At 44.8% G+C, this 21,544-nt stretch overlaps 2 protein-coding genes across 3 annotated transcripts in view; one reads left to right on the top strand and one right to left on the bottom strand.

Annotated features, from left to right (window-relative positions):
* The window catches only part of LOC147187704 (otoferlin-like), a 35,064-nt gene extending 30,959 nt beyond the window's left edge, over window positions 1–4,105 (bottom strand). The window contains exons 1-2 of the mRNA XM_086099601.1: window positions 3,946–4,105; window positions 3,646–3,864 (exon numbers count right to left, since the gene is read on the bottom strand). Of these exons, the coding sequence (XP_085955727.1) occupies window positions 3,646–3,682 (37 nt within the window). The 5' untranslated portion in view covers window positions 3,683–3,864; window positions 3,946–4,105. The remainder of the gene's footprint in view (window positions 1–3,645; window positions 3,865–3,945) is intronic.
* Window positions 1,539–21,497, top strand: LOC147187703 (fibronectin type III domain-containing protein 1-like). 2 transcript variants are annotated; one of them, XM_086099608.1, is made up of 21 exons: window positions 1,539–1,631; window positions 4,559–4,753; window positions 5,460–5,525; window positions 6,777–7,028; window positions 7,203–7,298; window positions 7,372–7,489; window positions 7,639–7,826; window positions 8,162–8,269; window positions 8,500–8,688; window positions 8,772–11,096; window positions 11,187–11,299; window positions 11,395–11,506; window positions 11,608–11,952; window positions 12,791–12,964; window positions 16,036–16,272; window positions 17,103–17,211; window positions 19,126–19,205; window positions 19,392–19,421; window positions 19,494–19,655; window positions 20,840–20,962; window positions 21,042–21,497. In XM_086099608.1, exons 1-21 carry the CDS (start codon window positions 1,559–1,561, stop codon window positions 21,155–21,157), a joined length of 5,211 nt encoding a protein of 1,736 aa, XP_085955734.1. In that variant the 5' UTR covers window positions 1,539–1,558; the 3' UTR covers window positions 21,158–21,497. The 2 variants fall into 2 exon arrangements, with proteins under 2 accessions (XP_085955734.1, XP_085955735.1); XM_086099609.1 differs by lacking the exons at window positions 1,539–1,631; window positions 4,559–4,753; window positions 5,460–5,525 and having other exon boundaries at window positions 6,914–7,028; window positions 7,235–7,298.
* The last annotated feature ends 47 nt before the right edge of the window (window positions 21,498–21,544 follow it).

The raw sequence follows: 21,544 nt of genomic DNA, 5'->3' as shown, positions 1-21,544 counted from the left end.
AATTGAATCGGAAAATTGGTGCGAGTGAATCGAGCTGCATCGTTCCATTCTAAAACAGAGAGATGCGTGTATCAAGTCAGTCTTTTGTTTTTAATAGAACATATCGTTGAAGGAAATTGCACAATTACAGTACCGACATCTATCTATGCAGGTGACATATCATATTGTTTACGTCGTGCTCATTCAGAAAGTGGAGTTGATGCGATGAGGTTACTCAATAAAGACTCAGCTCCTCTTGTATTTAATGAATGAGCGGAGTGGCTCAAACAGTCGGATCAAACGTTTAAGGACAGATGCCGACCAGTTGCTAGGCAACCAATTTCCCCACTTTGTCCATCCAGCAGAGTTCTGCTCAAGCTGGAGTCGGATCAGGTAAAGCTTGTCAAAAAAGACTCAGGGCACTTACAATTATTTGTATTTTTTATTTTTTAATTAATTTTGGAAAAAAAAGCAATGAAAATAGGAATGATCTGAACCGTTTAAAGTTGGAACAGTTTGAATGGGTCCAAAAATGTGGTCAACAAAAGTGAATTTTTGTCCTTTATTTTGGGGGGGAAAACCCCAATTAATAATTACGATTTTAATAAAATACAAAGGCTGATTGGACGCTCTAAATTGTCCCTAGGTGTGAGTGTGGGCGTGGATGGTTGTTCGTCTCCGTGTGCCCTGCGATTGGCTGGCGACTGATTCAGGGTGTCCCCCGCCTACTGCCCGGAGACGGCTGGGATAGGCTCCAGCACCCCCCGCAACCCGAGTGAGGATCAAGCGGTTCGGAAAATGGATGGATGGATGGACAATAGAAGACAAATAGACTACTGTTGTGGCGGGCCAATTCAAATTCTCAACTCGACTCACCTCAACTGTATTTATAGAGCACTTTAAAGCAAATGTAATGTGAGGAACCCAATGTATTAAAATCATAAATCACGACGAATTCGTGTCTCAAACAAAGACAAGAAGTTTCAGTGGCAGATACGGAGTCATACCAACAGAGGGCAGTGTTGGCCTGAAGTTGAAACAGCTTGACAAACTTGGAACAAAGTGCTCTTGAGTACTCTCCCTATGGAGTTTTTGTCATTTATAAGCTGTAAAATGTGAGGTATAACAGATAAATCAACATTTCATCTTATAATATTCGCTATACGAGCGTTGCGGAAGCCAAGCACCTTATACAGTCAAACCACTGGATGTGGTTGAATTTCTAAATGTAGCTTAGCACGCCCTCTAGTGGCCCTAAAGCGCAATGCCTTCATATTCGGCTCCCAATCAAGTTTTATGCCACCGGAGGTGCCAGTGTGGCATCCACAAAATGGAGCATATCGCCATCAAGTGGCACCAGACAGCTCTAAAGTGTCTCCTCTAACAAGCGCGTGATTTATTTTGATTTCTTTTTTCCTCCCTGGTGTCAGGACTGATGACTATAGCGAGGAGGGAGAAGGAGGGAGAAGGAGACTCCCAGTGGTAGGGTGGGGGGGAGGGGGGCGGGTTATTGAATCCCAGCCCCTTCCACGCTTGGCTGCTGCTGCGTCTCTGCTGCAGCTTTTGCACCACACGCACCATGGCTCTGTGCGCAAGTAGCACACTTCTGGCCTTCTTTGTCGCTTTCTGCACACCTGGACGCGGCTGGACAGGTAATGCGTCTCTGCGGCACAAACTACACAAAAGCGTTGGCTTTAAAGTGACCCCTTTTGCTTCAGGGCAATGAATGCATGCAGGACAGGGGGGCAGAAGAGGTGGGGGGGGGGGTGGATGTGGTGTGATGCGGAGAGGTTTACTCTTAAATATGCTTTTGGAATTTGGCACGGAAGGGTGAAAAAAAGTCCAGCGGAATTTAGAACGTCGATGCTTGCTATTGGTGTTTAATGCTATGGTTGGAGTTGCCCGAATTTTGCCCTGCGGCTAATGTTGACACACCCACTGTTTCTTTGTGTTTGTGATACCTTATTGACTTTTTTTGATTGAAGCATTAAAATTAATTGATAGCATTTTATATTGTATTTTCTATGCAATAAAGCATTTTTTCCAGCAGTTTTTTTTTTACTACATAGTGGACATACAGTATGTCAACATATTGGGAGTTGGAAGATTAGTTTGCAGAACATGAAATTAGAGCTGCAATTTTTGGCTTGTAGAGTGAAACAGATGTTTCTTTCCTGCTCAAGTTGTGAATTGAAATGTCCAGTAAAATTTAAAAAGGAGTTTCCCAAATATAAAGTTGGACAATTTACATTAATTTCTGTCACAAACATGATCAAAACATTGTTTTTCTTGCTATAAGCAGATAGGTATGGAAAAAAATGTATTTTAAATATATTATCTATTTTTATTTACTTTGTTGTATTATACACATCAACATGGAAGATTATGTTTTTTTTGGCGGGGACGGGGGGGGGGGGGGGGATACCGAATAGCATTTATTCCCCCTATGGTCAAATCAGAGTTGTTGCCAATTGATGATTTATTCCACTAAATTCCTGTAACGGGAATCAAAAGTATCCAACTTCCACTTTGCTGGAATTTGACTGTACTGGACGCTTTGGTGTCTACAGTCTGCTGTGATTCATTGCAAAAATATCCTTGAAATTACCATTGCAACAGCAGCCATGAGAAAAGAAATCTCAAGCGCAGCAGACTTAGAGAAGTGGCCCAACTTTTTTTTTTACCCCCCCAAATTTACATTCCTTTTCACGCCTCTGCAGCTTGGTGTTGGACTTCATTTCATGTTTTCTTCTTTTTTTTGCCCCATTCTGAAGCTTACTTATTGTTGAGTCACCTGAGGGAGCTCCTTAATGTAATCCACAGGTCAGTAGCTGCTGGCCTCTAAGTGCCGTGCGCAAGTTACTGTACATGACTCCCCCTTGGGCGTTTTTTTACACTAAGTGTTAAAGGGCGATGTGACTGTTGCTCGTTGACTTTTTCTATTCACATGTCATCGGCTTGTCAGCTTCATATTTATGAAAGTGGGCTGTTAGGTGGATCTGGACACCTTGGCAACGGGAGAACAGAGGCGCAGTGTATTTGGATAATGTCAGATCACCTTATTCTGGAAAGTGGGAAAGTAAGTGAGACGGAGAAGAGTGGGGATGGATGGGGGGGGGAGATCATGTCCTTGCAAGCCAGTGGAATTTAATTTCCCTGCCCCACTTAACATGCTGGAATTTTGCAGGAGCTTTCTCGGGAGACTTCCCGGAATGAGGAAATTTAGTGGCTTTATTGTGTTTTGACTGTGAAAATGTATTTGTCATAAGGGGGCCTGGGGGGGGGGGGGGTCAATGTGGAAAGAATGGCTTTCCAACACGATAGGAGGGTCTGTTTAATGACCTCCGAGCACCTGCGAGTTGACTGGTTGCCCCGAATGCCAGCAGTGACATGCCTTGAGTCATGATGTCACGTCAAGGCAGCGGTCCAATGCTTTCAACAAATATCGCCGGCGGTACAGACGCGCACACCTGTCATGACAACAATGATGTCATCGATTTCAAATTTGGCTTCCTTCTTGACTTCAATGTCATGAGAATTTATTTTGTTTTTGTTTTTTTGTAATTCCGACTTTACGTATCGTTATGAAATTCTGAACTTACTGACAGAACATTTTGGGTTCTATTTTTCAAGACCAGTGTAAAACTTGCGCAGTGCGTGCCATACCTCTGTGCAGAGCTGCGTTAGAACCGGTGTCAGTCATTTCCCAGACAAGTGCAGGCCGGCATGGCGGGCAGTGCCGCTGTGGGTGTGGTTACATCCTACTTGAATCATGATCAATCAAAGTGGCTCCTTTCATTTCCTTCAAATGTGACGGGCTTGCCGTGCACTACAGCGTCGATGTGGCTGGAAGCACATCCAGTGAAGTGCCCCCCCCCCGCAGCTCTGAAAATGGAGCACCATAGTCATACATTAATACTTTCCGAACATTTTTAATACATTCTGTGCCGGTGTTCATACGGAAACCTGGATGGGCAGCCATTTATCTTCGTCATCAAGCGCTTGGAGATGGAGGCTAGCGCCAAAGCAGAGAGCGTTCATTCGGGGTCAGGTGTGAGGGAGGACTGACAGGTGCGGCGAGGAATTCTGGAGCCTATGGCGTGTTACGGCACAGATGAAGCTAAATGGAAAAAAAAATAGCATTGGAATGGTGACGGCATCTGCATATTACGGGGGGAGTTTTCTGTATTCTTGCCAAATATCCACATAAGGGAGCAGACAATTTACAGGCGGACGGACTGTAACTTTTTGTGGCTCACGGGTGGGCCTCGGTCGCGATGGGAATTTAAGATCGGTTATGGCCGTCGGGGGGTGCAGTTAATGGGTCAGCGTTTGGGATTTTCGTAGCAAGACGAGAGGGGCTTCTTGTAAAAGCCTCACCACGGTGTTTTCAAAGCCTTTGACATGACTGCTTTGACCTCAGGGGGTGGGTTGGGGGGGTGGGGGGGGGTCTTTCTTGTACAAATGCGTACTCAACTCAACTACTGGGTGCGCGTCTGAGACATCTGCCTACACGATGAACAGGGGTTAACTAAGTGTTTACATTAAAAAACGGCCGCACGCGTGATTTGCATTGCAGCGGAAAAGCCCTTGCGGACACATCATGGGAAAGCAACTTCAATGGTGAAGAGCCTGAGGGAGAGCTGGGAGCCTTCAATCCATCTGGACGGAAGACCGGTGGAGCGTTTTGGGGCCGGCTCCAACAGGCCATTGAGGACTCATCGCTACACCAGAGTGGGCAAGGAAAGTCGCTCTCCTTTAGTGGAGGATGTAGGTAAGACCTTCGAAACGACAAATATGATGAGTTGACAGTGTGGCTTGCTTTTGTCATTTTTCCGTTTTCTTGCATTTTTGATGCAAGGGCCAGCCATTGTCTTGCTAGTTGAGATCAATTGCATGTAAAAAAAAAAAAGGAATGCGATAAAAAGAAAAAAAAAGGGGTAAACTTGTGACATTAATGGGATAATGTAAAAAAAAATTGCATGTAAAAAAAAAAAAGGAATGCGATAAAAAGAAAAAAAAAGGGGTAAACTTGTGACATTAATGGGATAATGTAGTGATATGTGGTGGGGGGAAAAAAAAACTTCCACCCAAAAACGTCCTTGCAGACTGTGCGGTATTTCCTCAGCGGCGTCGTAAATTACACACACCGCTCGCCTTTTGCTTCATAAAATGTGTCTAGCCAGCTACTGTTGGAAGAATCAAAGGCAGACTTGCTTTGACTTATCTGGAGCAAGTCAGCAGGAGCAGAAGTGGGGGGGGGGGGATAATTTAAAAAGTAAAAAAGGGAAAGTTGTGTTGAGTTCTTGGAAGAAGCTGCTTGTTCACTAAAAAGTTAACTGACGCCATTCCAGAAGATGATAGGTTGTACAGAAAAAAAAAACAAAAACGGTTGGTCTGTGAATAGCAAAGCATTAATACTAGTTCACTGGACATAATTTTCCAAATATATACTGTACATATATTTTTTTTATTTTTAGATGAATGGGTAAAGCTTGATGGCTTTGCTGTGCTGAGCAGCGCACCTGTCAGCAACACGTCAACAGGTAACACCTGCCTGCCAAGCAGCCTTAATATGTCAAAGTATTTTTTTAAGTAGTCGGGGGGGGGGGGGGATATAACCTGTCTTCAATCATGGTGGCGGCACTAAAAAAATATCACACAGACACTCATCACTGGACAATTAGTGTCTGAAGGGGTGGGGCGTCAAATCACTTCCCCCACAGTGTTCCCCGGCACGTCGCCATCGACCTGCATGACTTTCCGGATCCGCTCATTCCTTGACTCGCCCCAGCTTTCACCCTTCCCCGCCCGCCTTCACTTTCAGAGAGCTCATTCATCTGCTTCTCTGTCTCCTTCACCACTGGAACCGCTTCCGTTTCAGGCACCCGCCGAATAATAATAACCACTGTCTTCTTTGATCCGCTTCTCAAGCTCCACTCGAAAGCTTTCTGGAAACGACAGACAGAGCATTGTGGAATCGTTGGTTTTGTGGTGGGCAACCTGTGCCAAACTATGCACTCGGACTGTTTCGCAAGAAGGCTTGGGTGGGCGGGTTGCTTTGTACAAATGTACAAAAGGCTGAGTTTGTCTGATCAAGACCAAATGGGGTTATTTATGCTTCAATTTAAGAAGGAATTTGAGCAGCGCCTGAGGTTTGGATGCTCAAGTACATGATCCAGCTCAGTTACAACCAGAGGAACATGCATGGTAAAGGGCAGTCGTTTCACTTGAGAAAAGGCATCAAAAAAGGTATTCAAATAATTGATTTGGCAAGTTTTCATCGGTGGTACGGAATGTTAAGGATGGAGCCCAACACACAGAACTCGGTAGTTCACCTGTCCACAGACAATCAAGTGAGGGCCTTGTGACCGTATTTCGTGGCCTCAAAGTTTCAGACGTCATTACAAGTCGACATGCTGATGGCTTTGCTCAACACAAGGGAGATAAGCGAGAGGCCAAGGTGGTCGCAGATTTCAACCGACAGAGCCATTTCTCAAATCGTTGCTGACACCTTCTCCTTGAAATGCAAGATGGCCCTCCGGTGCTTAAAACAGGCCTCATTGACTTAGTACATTTCTGAACTCAAAGCCAAGCTCAGGCAGGTCAACAGAAAGCAGACAAGCGTGGACAGTTTTTGAGAGACCCCCCACCCCCCTCTCTTGAACCTTCCAAGCATCTACAAGTGGGCCATGTTCCCTTTTCTGCACCGTGACCTTTAAGTAGTTAAAGTACATGATGTTCACACTTACAGATAACCATCTTCAATGCCACATTTTTTTTTTGGTCTGTCACAGGCCCAGTCAGGTCAACATATCCTGCAGCCAGAAATCAGACCGCTGTGAAGCGTGCCGCTCAGGTGAACAGAACAACTCACCGCCCAAGTGCTTCTAGACTCAGGACGGACACGAGGAGGGCCCCTCAGTCATCCACTGGTCCCCGGTCGCCTCAGAGGGGCTTCTTCACGAGAACCACTTCACCAGCGCGAAGACACCGACACAACGCCAAGCCGCAGTCTGATCAGAGGAACCGTAACTCGCACAAATTAAGTAAGACCGGCCAGCCGTCACATAGCAGACAAATTATTAGGCTAGGCTTAACTGAGGGATTCAGCTAGATGTAGAATGCAGTGACAGGAGTAGCATGAGTGCATTTTGTTTGCTCAATTTTTAGTGTCATTAGTGTAAACCCTGGTCGTGCCTGGTATCCCTCTCTATTCATAGCATCTGAGTCCGTTCATGTGGTGTCACTGCAGGCACAGAAAGCCCAGGGCCAGAGCGCTCCTGCCAACCACGCGGCAACCAAAACGACTACCCCAGGTATGCTGCGATTGTTTTGAAAACGCCCACGCTATTGATCATTTGAGTCCATCTGTTATAATGTCATAACCAGAGCCACCCGAGTATGAGGCTAAGGACATCAGTGTCAGGGTCATGTCTCCGAAATCAGTCCTCATCTCCTGGGTGGACCCCGCTGTGGAAATGGGGAAGATTGAGTCAAGTGAATTCAGGTAAAAATATATACATACATATTCATACAGTACATACACACACATATACAGTATATATATATATCACAAATAAGTAAACATTTTTCAAATGTCCACAGACAGGAAATGAACCCATTTGAACTCAAAGGTCCCCGTTTGTGTCGTTACAGATCCTACACGGTAAGGTACAGGGAGAAGGGTGAGTCGGCACGCTGGGAGTTCAAAGAGAGCACCCAGAGGAGAGTGATGGTCGACACCCTGTCTGCTGATAGCATGTATGAATTTGCCGTGAGGATCTCTCAAGGAGAAGACGACGGCAAGTGGAGTGTATCCGTATTTCAGAGGACCCCTGAGTCAGGTAGGATGATGCATGAAAGCTGCTCTTTAATGCTCGAATTTTTGCACAAAGAAATTTGATTAAAGAGATTTACTTCCGTAAACACCGCCCCATAAAAAGATCGGATTGATTGACGACAACGACGGCATATACTTCCTGACTTCCAGCTGAGTTTTCTGTCAAGTTTCATGTGTGATGTAAACGAATGCACAAAACATATGGCAGCAATATTTGTCTTAGTTTAAGCATCCTAGTCCATTTCTGGTGTCTGGTTTGAAGTGCTTCAAGCAATATTTTCCCACGTCCGTCACCCTGGGACTTTGTATTAACTGATTTGTTCTCTCCTGACTTGCAAGCCCCATCTGGGCCACCGGAGAACTTTGAAGTCAAACCACTACGGGGAAAAGGAACTGCCGTGACAGCGACTTGGGATCCTCCTGAAGAAACCAATGGGAGGATACGAGGTATGAGCAGAATTAGTCATTAACGGAACACCGCTTTCGCAAACTGAATACTTTTAAAATTCCAAGAAGTCAAGTATTTGGCAAACGCTGATGCCCTGCCTGGGAATTCACCCAGGGTCTCAAATGTGGGAATCTTGTATGAAAACAACTCCTGCAGTGCCAAAGATCTTTGGCTGCTGAGTTCCGGGACCCATCTTCACAAGAGTTGTTTATCTTCCACCTCCACACAGAATACATCCTTTCTTATGCTCCTGCACTGAAACCATTTGGAATGAAGAGCATGACATACCGAGGGAGCACAACCTCGGCAACTATAGACGGTCTAACACCTGGAGATCGGTACATCTTCAAGATCAAAGCCACCAACAGGAGGGGACAGGGACCGCTAAGCAAGGCCTTCAGTGTTGTGATGCCAGGATGTAAGAATAACAGTGTGTACAGTATGTGTGAAAACTGTTAAGGCAGTGAATTTAAGATCATTTGTTTTTTTTTCTACTACCAGCCAGTCGTGCCGTTTCATCGTTCTCAAGAACCAAAGACAGCCAGAGGACTAACTACAAGCCTTCCAAATACGATATTACCAATGACAAATCAGTGCTCCAATCAACGGAGGCACCGGAAGAACCGACCAAACCCACACAGCCACGCAACTCTGCGCCTGTCAGTAAACGGGTGCGCCCACTTTCTCAGACACGGTCTTATCACAGCATCTTGTCTTCAGTAAGAGGTTCAGTCAGGAATGGAGTAAATAGAGGCAGAACCTCAGGGAGAGAGGATGAGGATGATGAAGATGAAAGAACACCAACAACCTCCCCGCCAGAAGAAGCTGCAACAACCACGGAGTCTGAACTTGAGACAAAAGAACCATACAATGATGTTTCTCCTGAATCTGAGGATGATATTTACAGTGAAGTGGATGAGCCCCCAACAGAGATGCCCAGCCTCAAAGTTTTTACACTATCCCCAACTAAACCCACATCGGTTTATCCACAGCAAAGAAAACCCATAAAGCTCAGGGTCCATCAAAAAGGTGGAAGGCAGACTTCCTCTTCTTCATCATTATCGTTTCCTCCAAAATCGTCTTCACCTTCTACCACGTCGCTGCGTAATACAGAATCCGAGGACAAAAGAAAAGAGACAGTCTCTACACCCCTGCAGAGCAAAGACATTTCCAAAGAACCGACTATCGTAAATAACAAACCTACCATTCCAGTTCTAAAAGATAAGACACAGCCTCAGACAGAGCGCACAGCTGCCGGCAAGGAATCTGCATCATTCGGCCGGACCAATGGATCTGGCTTTGGTACAAGAAATGGTTATGGCCGAAGGAATCTGGGAATTCCTTTTCGAGGAAATTCAACCAGAATGATCAACGGGAATAGATTGGGTCTAAGTGCACAGTCACGTTTGCCAAGCAGAACTCAGAATCAGGCCACATCGCAGTCCACCTTACCAGACCAATCTATCAAACAGCAAATATCAAATAGCTTCAATGAAGCGACAGTTGGGTCCACTTCAGATGGAAGGATCGATGGCAAAGCGACATCGGAAACATCGACTTCTGAGAAAACGCAAATCACATTATCCTCCCCATCAAATAGCCCTGTAGCTTCAGATACAAACACCGGAAAGACCAACCCTTACGTGTCAAATGCGGGGTCGCAAAGCTCACATAAGACAGAAACGCCAAAGACATCACTGGAACGTGCCACAACAAATGGGGAATTGCTTCACCAAAGCAATTTTAAAAACACAGAGGCAACCAAAATTGAAGAACCTACTTCAAGCTACAAAGAAGATCCCACAGAAGAGAAAAAGGAAAAGGACGCAAGTCTCTCTGATAAAACAACTCGTACCAAAATGAGTCCTTCCCTTCTTGAAAGATCTAAGTTCCTGAGCAGGTTGGGTTCAGGAACACGACTGTCATTCTCCAGACAGGGTGGCCGGACTCCTTGGAGCAGAGGCTCATTTTCAACAGGGGCAGGCAGACCCATTCTGCAGGGGATACCCAATAAGGACACCATAGCCACAAGTTCTGCTGCTGTACCGTCAATACAGGAAACTAGTGAAAGTCCAACTGCTACTTCCTCTCATGACTCACCAAAAAATAATGAGATGGGTGTGATTTCTTTCAAACCCTCATTGACTGACAGAAATTCAGAGCATACTAACTCAAGACATCCACCTCCACCTTCATCCTCTTCAAACTCTGACTCTCATCATGCCACAAATGTGAAATCGAGTGACAATGACAATAACCATGATGAGAAGGACGATCCAGAAAACAGTGGGATTAATAAAAATGTTGCAGAAACTACAGTGGACCGAAAGAATCCTGCCATCACATTGTCTGAGCCGCACAGAAACGCAGAGGACAATGACAGTGCAGCTACAAGAGACACCCCATCAAGGACTAACTCATCATCCGGGGTCCCGCCAATTTACCGCCGTCCTAATATTGGTATGAATGGAAGGATACGCTTTCCTCATCTGGCAACCAGACAGTTTGGTGGATCCAGGCTTCCCACCAGATCACAATCGGGACACAATTCTAGACTGGGTTCTTCAACAACATCTGATTCATCCTCATCATCTGCCCACTCCTCTTCATCAAATCTACTCAGACCAATATTAACATCAGATCGCAACGCGAGCAGAATCTCTTCAACAAGGACCGGGGGACTCACAGATGGTAGAATCCACTCTATATCAGTGTCGCCATCTTCATCCAGAGAAAGCTCGAGAGGCCAGGGGGGCAGAAGTCGCTTTCCTATCCTGAGAGGCAAAACACCCAACGGAGGAGCTCGTATAGCCGGCAATGGAAATGGTAAAGTCAAATGGTAAAATGCATGAAACGGTATGATACGTCGCACTGCAAGATTTTGAATCCGACAATGACAAATCTTGTATTGTTTAGGTCAAAATGGACAACCAAATCTGACAGCAAGAAATAAAGAGTCCTCAGACACTCATGGAATGAGCAAGGCGGTTGGTCAAAGGCTTATTACCGGACCAGACGGAAACAAATGGGTAAAATTCTCTGAAATGAGAAGATCTGAATGAGTACGGTGATGAAAGACTAACATGTGTTGGTCGAGTCAATCATTTACATTTCGGTTATTAAGTTGGTAGATTTGGAGTTGGGGATTCTTATGAACCAGGATGGAAAAGTCCTCCAGGATTCCCAGGGCCAACCAAAGAGAGTAGTGCTTGGCCAGGACGGACGCACTATTTTTGGTAACTTATTCTCAGTTGAAAAATTTGTTCCAGTCGTGGTTTTAGAACGCAATTGTAAGTTCCGTTGAGAATAACTCGCTTACTTGCAATGTGATCACCAGACCATCTGGGAAGCCCCCTGCTGAACCAGGATGGAATGGCTTTGTTTGGTCATGGCCGAGATAGTCGCCCAGTGGTCAACCCCAAAGAGAAGATCCTTATGGTTGGAGGAAAACCGCTGCTTGGCTTGGACCTGTCTCACCTCAGGACAACCACCACCACCACCACCACCACCACCACCAAAGCTCCGACCACTACCCCAGAACCAACCACCGCAGAATGGACTACGGAGGAGTCCACCACTGAACAACCATACCCGACTTGTCCACCAGGAACCTTCTCCAAAATAGATGATTATGGAGATCCGGTGCTTGACTCAGATGGAATACTCGACTGTTTCTCAGAAGGTGAGTATGGTAAACACCTACCTACCAATTAGATCCAAGCCTAACAAGATTATGCTAATGATCTCATTGTTGCATTCTTGCCGGTTATCTTACATTTCCTGTCTCTTTGCTCTTATATTGCTTCTCTTTTCCTGCATTTGATTAAGTTGGTTTTGGGTTAGGTTTTGGGGATTTGCGTGGATGAACTGAGCCATACACAAGTTGTTTTGGCCTCTGTGAACTTTGCTGCGTCACACTTTGACGGCAGGTGTTTGGCCATCTTAAGGGCTATGTTGCACATGGGCGGCATTTTTTGGTTTGACTGATAACAGTGTGGGCTACAGGGACACTGCGCAATTTGACAACTGCTGCGCTTGTATTGACAGTGACGCAATGCCAAAATTTCCTGGTACTGCATGACCAGAAGGAATGGAGGAGGAAAGAGCTAATTCAAACCTGTTGAAGCACTCACCCTCCTCCCTTCACACCCACACAAACATTTTTCATCCTAAAATGTTTTGTTGTTTAGTCCCTCATTCTCTCTCTCACACACACACACACACACACACACACACACACACACACACACACACACACACACACACACACACGCACACACGCACACGCACACACGCAGAAAATGTGGGCAGAGAAACCATTCTGCATGAATAATGCTTGTTTTGGTTAAAGAAAATGGCGTCTGTTGAAAATAATCTCATACAGCTGCCTGCTAATGACTCCACTGTGTTTGATATACTTCACGGTGGACGTTACATAGGATTCATGATCCAGCGTGGTGTTGGGTTTAGTACGATTCTTTCCCAGTTTGACAAATGCTGATGAACACCGTTGTTGCTAGATGACCTTTTGCTCCAGACGACCCTGCCTCCGGCTACCACGACAACACCGCCAACAACCACCATGACCACCACCACTACCACCACCACAACAGAGATGCCCACTCCAGACACCAGATCATCCGGCCGAGGTCCTTTATCAGAATTTGACGATAGTGGGAAGAGGCGATTTACAGGTAAATGTCTCCTATCCAAACGCTGAACTTGATGTTGTCCCTGCTAAATAAGACTAGCGTGGATGATTCTCACTGCTAAAAGGTACTATTGCACAATGTGGTCAACTCGGTTTTCAAGAGTGGAGAGACAATACAATACGCTTTGGTAAACTAAGTGCTAGTTGGTTGAGAAGACTAAAAAGCATTGCAGTGTCATTCTTGCTTTTGAGAAAACACTAAAAATGGGGTAATTAAACACACATGCTAATGATAGCTCAACGTGTTGCTGTACTGTAGCTCTGGACACTGCAGCAGAATATACCAAAGTCTCCCGCTTGAGTCTGTTCTCGGATAAAAGCCATTGCCCTATTTCCTAGTACAAACCCAAAAGTTCTCAATGATTGATTTGTGAATGGTCAGTAACACTCGGCTTCTCATGAGCAAAGAGAGCGAGCCCCGTTGCAAACCGAAAAAAAAAAGGGAATAGTTGACACCTCACGAAATGTTTAGAATTGTTCGTGTTAATCCTTTTTTTTTTTGACTGCTCTTACATGTTTGCCTGCTCACTTAAATAAGTTTTCCCAACTTATTGAAAAATCACACAGAAAACTATTTTGGTACACATGAAAACAACACTAACTGGACTCCACTTAACTGGAAACCACATCAAGCTCCATGTCTCTTTTTAAAGTCTAAGTTTTTTTATCGACTTGAAGCCGTAAAACCCCTCATGAATTATTTCTCATTGAGCAGCAATATTGCCTCAGCAGTAAACGTGGTTAGAAATGCAAAGAGAGTATATGTCTCAGTCTATGAGTGGCAAAGGAAACCGAAACCCTTTCATGATCCGGACCAAAACACAGATTAACGATTCATGCAAACACAACAAAATCCAGCCAGTTGAATGTTGATCCAAATAACATAAGCCGCCGATATGCCTGTTGGAGCAATCAAAACATGAAAACTGTGTTGGCATAAGCGTTCTTAATCTGCCGAGACAAGAGACCTTAATCGCAACGACACTGATCTGAACTAATAAACCTTTTTGTTATTTCCTGTTGTGTTCTCCCCTTGTGTTCCCCTAACCTATTTTTAAGAAGCTTTTAAGAAAATGGAAGACTTTTCGGTGCGGAAAATACAGTATATTTGGAGACTGAGAGCGACTTCTGGAATAGCGACTCATATGTGGCGCTACTTATTTGGAACCCCGCTTCTCAAATAGCTTCGATCAAATGACCTCCTATCTTGCTCTTCTTAACAGTGTTATTTATCAATGAGAGAAGACTGATCAGGTCAAAATATTTCTAGATGATTTAAGTGGAGGAAATGTCCGTCCATTACCCGAAGTAGTTTTCAGTAAGTGGTTTCCAGTTATGAGTTGGATGGGGTTTCACCTCAACGGGAGGCAAACTGTCAGTCCAAATGAAGCGAAGCGCAGATTAAGTCTTGTTCCAATCTTGAATTTGGAAGTACTAAATGGAGGACGCCGAATAAATGTAAGAATTAAAAAGCGTTGCAGTGGGCGCCAAGAAAATCCGACTTTGAGGTCCTTTGAGGGGCGGGACCTCAAAAAATAACAATGGACTCTTCACTAGATTGATCAGAAGGTTGTTGGAGTGACTGGCGATGGAAATGTGAGCAACACGAGCGACGATCTACTATGTTTCATGCAACGAGTCGATTTGCTTTTATCAGCCCGATCCCCAGCGGGACTCTCGACTGGGCTCTCATTTGCGCCAAAATCAACATTTGTTCATTTGGACAGTTTCTTTTAGTCAGCAATGTCCCTTCACATGGCGCCATCTGAAAGTCGTTATTTTCCCTTAAGTGCGGCGATAAAAAACAAAAAACAAAACAACGGGCAATGAACCGAGGAAAACTGTACAACTAATAAAACAAGTCACATTTGTTTTCTTAAGCTGACTTGATCTTGAGTTGCTCTTTCTGTCTCGACATGCTTTAAGTGAATCTATGAGCAAGCAAACATGAATCAAAAAGTCTTCAGTGAACCAAAAAAAAACTTGACAATAACTTCCACGTAGACAGAGTGAATTGTGTTGGATGAGCCTGATAGCAGCCTGACTAGACATCTTTTATGTGAATTCTGCCTCAAGTTTCCCAGCAAATATTTCATCCGCGTTGGAAACTCACTTGCCAGATATGTCTTGATGATTGAATTACAAGTGGAGGACGCGGAGTCTCGAAAGGGAGGGTCTTTCATGATACGGAGCAAACAATTTTGGCAAGAATTTTGCAAGTTTTCATATAAAAAAAAAAGATTGAAATTAGTATTATTGTAATCAGAAAACTCCGGCTATTTCACTCATTTGAGTCACCTTCCGATTTCTAAAAACGCCTTTTGAACAATACACGGCACTTGTTTGGGCCCGCTTTTGTTCTCCAAGGCACAACACTTGGTGACGTGCCCTCCAAGATTCACAATGAAAACCCTCGGTATGAGGAAAGACTGTTTATGGTTCGAAAAGGCACACGAATGGGAAGATTGGACCCCAAAAGGTGCACCTTTTGGTTTTTTTCTTGCAGTGTACAACACATCGTCCCGCGTTTAAATGCGATATATCGCATGTCAATAATCACAGATGACGTAGGACAACGTTTGGATATGCAATCCGGGAGTCGTTTGATCCTCCATGCACAGACAGTGGGAGCTGACGGACTGTGGAATGTCAAGACTGACACGTGGAAGACTCTCGGCCTGTAGCGAGGCCCAATCATCTGCAGAGTTGGGAGCCAGTCCAGGCTCCTGTGGTTCCCTCCAAATCACAGTTCAACTCGGAATTCACAGCTGTAGGTCCAGCTGGCCTTCCCCGAAACTCCGAAAACAAAAGAGGCAAAGGAGGAGAGAACGGAAGGACTTGTTTCGGATCACATAAATCAAAAATCAAGAGTCAAGAATGTAATTTCAATAGGAATGAATAGGAGCTTTTTCCAAGGTCGTATGAAAAGGAAAAGCCATTCCATTTGTTTTGAAAGGTGAACATCAGTCGAGGCCATTTTCCCGCCAGAAGCTGTTGAGGATTTTGCATGAATGGCAAGACTGAATTTCGTTCTTGTCTTCTTCTTGCCACCAGCGCCATATGTGAACTACATCCAAAAAGACCCGGGAGCTCCATGCTCCCTGACGGAGGCGCTGGAGTACCTTCAAGTTGACATCCTGGAAGATCTGATCAAGAACGACACTCGCGCCTCCAATCAGAAGCAGCCTCCCAAAAATAAACCCCATAATCTCACCGTGGTTGCCATGGAGGGATGCCATTCGTTTATCATCCTGGACTGGGGCCGGCCAATGAAGGACGATATGGTTTCAGGTAAAAAAAAGACAATATTTCTCCAGGCAGCACCACTGAGTGGTCGCTACGATCGCATCAATGTAATCATCTCGTCCATTTCTTTGGTTTCTCAGGGGAACCCAAAAGTCTGACGTACGAAGGCTAAAAATAAAGATTGAAGATCAGGACCTTTTGGGTGCAAAATGTTGGCCGATCTGAGGCGGTTTTTAAAGGGATGCAGAGTGTTTTATTTGGCAGACACACACAAGCCCCTTTCTTGTGTTGTGGGATGGGCCGTCTTCTGATGTGTAAAACAGATAGGGGGTCTCCAGTGCGACGTTTTGGTGGTGGGGGTTGCATTTTGTATTTTCTTTTCAGCCGCCAACTGTTTCCTTCCTGCTGGTGTGAACGATTTACTTTAAAACCACACTTGGTTGGCCAACAAACGAACGTTGTTATCTTGGCCCTAAAGACCAAAGGTCAAATGATGATCTTCCTTAAGCCCCTGGTACATGATTTAGGTGGGTGTGGGAGGAATCAATTTCATTTGGAATGTTCCATTCATAGTTGAAGTAGGGGATGCCATACGGCGTTTGAATATAGCTAAAGAGGGAATTTCTCCAGGGCGGACGACCTAACGGGTCACGTACCGGATTTGAGTGTCGACTGCATGACTGCATGAGCGACAAGAATGAGAAAACAGACATTGGCTGGAGAAGAGCAAACACCTCCCCGCTCCACAAAAAAATAATAAAATTGCAATCGTAGACGACCAAAATGCATCATGGTTTAGAAATAATCGCCAATTTAAAAAAAATTATAGGTGGATAATACACAGTGGGTTTTTTTTTTTTTGGTGTGTTTTCCAGGATACATGGTGTACAGCGCTTCATACGATGACGTGCTCAACAACAGATGGTCCTCGAGGGTATCGAGTGGGACTCATCTGGCTGTGGAGAATCTTAAACCCAACTCCAGGTAACATTTAATACAAATCGAAAAACTCAACGGAAATGAAATTAGACATGGGCAGAATTCTTACATTTGCGTCAAATGTCCTTTTTTATGTTATTTTTTTAATGCACTTTTCATCTGTTAACGCCACCACACTTGGGAATATACATTTGTTAGAATAATGGAAAGATGGATGGATGATACTACCAGCAAATCGGTTTTGAGGAGAGTCTTCGCCTTGTGTGTCCAATCAGGGCACGATAAAAAATGAATGACGTCTTGTTTTGAAACCAAGACAATAGCTTGTCTGGATTGATTTATTCTTTGCATCTCTGCAAAAATTCATGACTCGTGTGCGATGGTATGAGGTGGCTGAAGCCTCTGGTTCTGGTTCAAAACTGCGCCAGTGTTTATTTCTGTTTGTGGGAATGTTCGACCACGATCCTGCCATTACAAAACCCGCAAAATATGACCGGATCTGTTTGCGTTTTCATTTATGGGATGCTTTTTTTGTTGGCCAGCTGTTACATCCAACCAGATTGATGACTGCGCCAAGCACACTGAGTCAGATGCTTGGACGATCACAAAGCTTGTCAATTTTGGACAGCAAGTGGAGAAAAATGCTTTCGATATTCGCCACCAACATGTCATCCGCTGATTAAATCAATTTCCGCAACGGTAAAAAGGGTAAATGAGCACGTTTTTTTTTTTGGAAACACCCCACCACCTCCGAAAAAACACCTGCTGCACAACAGCAACAATGGAGCTGTGTGTTTCAGCCTCAAGTTTTCCAAGAGTTTGGAGAGCTCCTCCCTAGCAACTGGTGTGTGTCCAAACTGGCACGTCTGTCTTGGTTACTGTTATTCATGGGACCACTGGTGCGGTACACTGTTGGCATTTCCTTACGCTCGAGGCTCTTTCTGCTTGCCAGATACACACACGCCGTATGTGGACATATTTCCAGCAGGTATTCTGGTAAAATACTTTGCAAATAATTGCGTCCCCGAAAGAAATTGCCGCGCATTCTGGAATAGCAACCGTTTGGTCAGAACTGGGTCATTTAAAGAAGAATATTGGAACTGAAGGCTTTTCATTAACTCAATGCAAGTACTTGTTACAGTTCACACCACTGGTCCGAATGGATTCAAATGAGGTGAAACAGAAATCGGTTGAATCCCCATGACGTGTGCACACTCACAGCGTACAATGGGGCGCTCTAGTGCGGAAAATACGGTATTCCCTTTGTTTTTATATTCAACTTCAATTTCTTCACCCCCCCCCCTCCCCCCACCCGCTTCAATTTTAGTTTTTCATGACATCACCACTTTCTGCATCTGCTTTTCTTTCCTCTCCCGACTCACTCGCTCCGGTGCTCCGCACTGTGCTGTATATTTCGGTCACTGTTGTTATGTGGCTCTGGTGATTGGATCCAGGCCTGGCGGTGCAGGCTTTTGGCTGCAAAAAAAATGAGAGGGCCGCTAACTTTGCACACCATGACCTCGCGTGTATGGACTCCTGCGCAAAAAAAGTTGAGACTTCCAGTAAGTTTTTCAACACGCCGGGGGCAAAGTGAGCTAACCCCACACCTCTGTTTTGACAAGCGCGCAGTGAAGCAAGTCCTGTTTTGAGGTCGAGTTGCCTTCACTATTCACCATCCCCGCGCTTCACATTTTCCACATGCTTGTCTCTTTCGTTCTTATCCTCCGCTGCTATCGCCTAATCGCCACTTTGTCCCTTCAGCACATTTCCTTCACCCTCCCTTCAAAGCGAGCCAAATATCCGCTCCGCTGTGGATCCCGAGGAATAGGAAACAGACCTCGAGTCCTGAATCGGGCTGACCAAAGTCATCTGCTACAGTCGTTAGCGTTTTCCTCACTTTTGCAGAGCCACAGCAGAATGACGCGAAAGCCCTCATGAGTCGGCTCTATTTTCTTTCAGGTACTACTTCAAAGTCCAGGCCAAGAATGTGTTTGGGTTGGGACCGGTCAGCGAGACGCTCACCTATGTCACAGAATCAGGTGAACAGTGAAAACTGCTTGCACGTGAAGTAGTTTCGTTTTTCCAAGCATGAAAATGTCATGATGGGTTATTTAGTTTGCCACATAAAAATCAGCTTTCGTCAATGAGGCGGTCGCAGGCTACCTACCACGTGTTTATCTCTCAGGTGAGAGCATTAACATTATCCTCCGTGTTGTTTCTTTTAGATGACCCTCTTCTCATCGACAGACCGCCTGGTAAGTCGATACAGTGCTTTGACTCGTATGTGTTCTATTCAATCTCTTTGATCTCCTATTCTCGTGTCTCAGGGGGAGAGCCAATTTGGATCCCCTTCAGCTTCCGCTACAACTCGGCCCACAGCTCGTGTAAAGGCAGCCAGTATGTCAAGCGCACGTGGTACAGGAAGTTTGTGGGCGTGGTTTTGTGCAACTCTCTGCGATACAAGATCTTCATGGGAGACGGTCTGAGAGGTAGGACGGAACCCACAACAAAGACTCTAATCCAGGGGTGTCAAACTCATTTCACATCGTGGGCCATATACGGCCTCGGTAGATGTCAAGTGGGCCGGACCATTAAAATTATACCATACTTTGCTATAAATAACCAAAATAATATGTCTTTCCTTTGTTTTGGTCTAAAGAAGCACAAGAACATTAGGAAATGTTGAAATTTAATGAACATATCTTTTACAAAACATTTCATGAAGCACCTTACATTTCCTTCGACAAATGTGCAATTTACTTTCATCATTCACATATATGCATTGCAACTGATCCCACTGATTGGACAAACTTTAACAAGTAATTGGTATTGAAAAATAGAGTAATGCACTTTAAGATTAAACGAGATTTATAAAGAAAGGAAGTTTTAAACCATTTACACGTGCATATAAAATCTAAATGTAATCCCTGCCTACACCTTACAAACTAAGGAGAGTGCTATTAAATGTGTAAATGTGAGAGTGCTATTGATAGCGTCTGCTGTGTTGGACTGAGTCCGTCTCAGTGACGGACTCAGGCTACTGTTGTCTTCTAATCTGATCAAAACAGTGTGTCCCCTAGCGGATACTCCCATGAATTGCACCTTATTAAAAATATTAATTCCGTGTCTTTTATGCATTTTTTTCACTTTTAAATTATCCTGCGGGCCTGATTGAACCTCCTTGCGGGCCGGTTCCGGCCCGCGGGCCATAAGTTTGACACCACTGCTAATCTATCCAAGCGACCTACCAGCTTGGTTACTTTTGCGGAATGTAAATGCTCTATTTACAAGTGGGTCGGGTTGCCCATGACGCATTTCAGATGTTATTGGTCGTGTTAAGAACCAAGCCCTAAGCACCGTGCAAATTATCTGTCAAAACAATAAAACAATAGACACGAAAAGTAAGATCGTTTCGCCTCATCCAATTTTGAGAGGAAGTTTGGTTTCTCATCTGTAGCGCAGGGAAATGATGGACAGAAAGGGAACAACAGACTCACCAGATGCTCAAATCATAACCAGACTTGGCCAATAACTATACAAGGAAGACGTCACAAGCAAGAGACGGTTCAGAGAACCAACATAACTTGAAGCGAGCGGAAATCCAATTAACCCTTTTGTGCACCAACCGCTGTCCCTCAAAACGTGACCCACTGTGCCGTTTGCTTTCCTGCAGAGCCCTTCTACAGTATAGGAGACACGGTGGGACAAGGAGAGGATCATTGTCAGTTTGTGGACTCTCACAGGGACGGCAGGACTGGGCCCGCCTATCTCTCGCTTACTCTGCCTTCGGCTCAAGGTAAACATGACGCCCCGGCTTGATCGGAACGATCAAACTTGATCAAAGACGCGTCCCTGATTCCATCTTTCCTTTCCAGGATATTATCGCGCCTACAGACAGGAGCCTGTCACGTTCGGAGTGATTGGGAGACGAACATCCCATCCTTTCGTGGGCTGGTATGAATGCGGGGTGCCCATCCCTGGAAAGTGGTAACACGAGGGAGGATGGAGGGCACTGTGACCAAGGGCAACTTTCCAGTCGCCCCGTCTATCACACAAATTTCTTTTAAAAAACAAGAGACTTTTGCTTGCCGCAACTAAAAGACACCACTTTGATTACACGAAATGAACCGAATGCTTTTATGCAAGACAATGTATTGATGCTATGTACTTTTTTTTTTTTTTTTTTGGTTACATAAAGCAGTCTGTATATGAGGGAAGAAAAGGCATGCGTGTTCCTACTTTGTAAAATTCTTGGCAACCAAGCAGCAGGTCCATTTACAATGTTATTTATCTCATCCGAGCAACATTCAATAAGAGGGAACCAACTTGTGTATGGCTGTTGATTTTGTCGGCTGAAAATCCACACGCGGTTTCTTGG

Source organism: Hippocampus guttulatus, chromosome 20 (genome assembly GCF_054856545.1).
Source record: "Hippocampus guttulatus isolate MCC_2025c chromosome 20, RoL_Hgut_1.0, whole genome shotgun sequence".
NCBI lineage: Eukaryota > Metazoa > Chordata > Actinopteri > Syngnathiformes > Syngnathidae > Hippocampus > Hippocampus guttulatus.
This window is presented reverse-complemented; position numbering and strand designations above follow the sequence as displayed.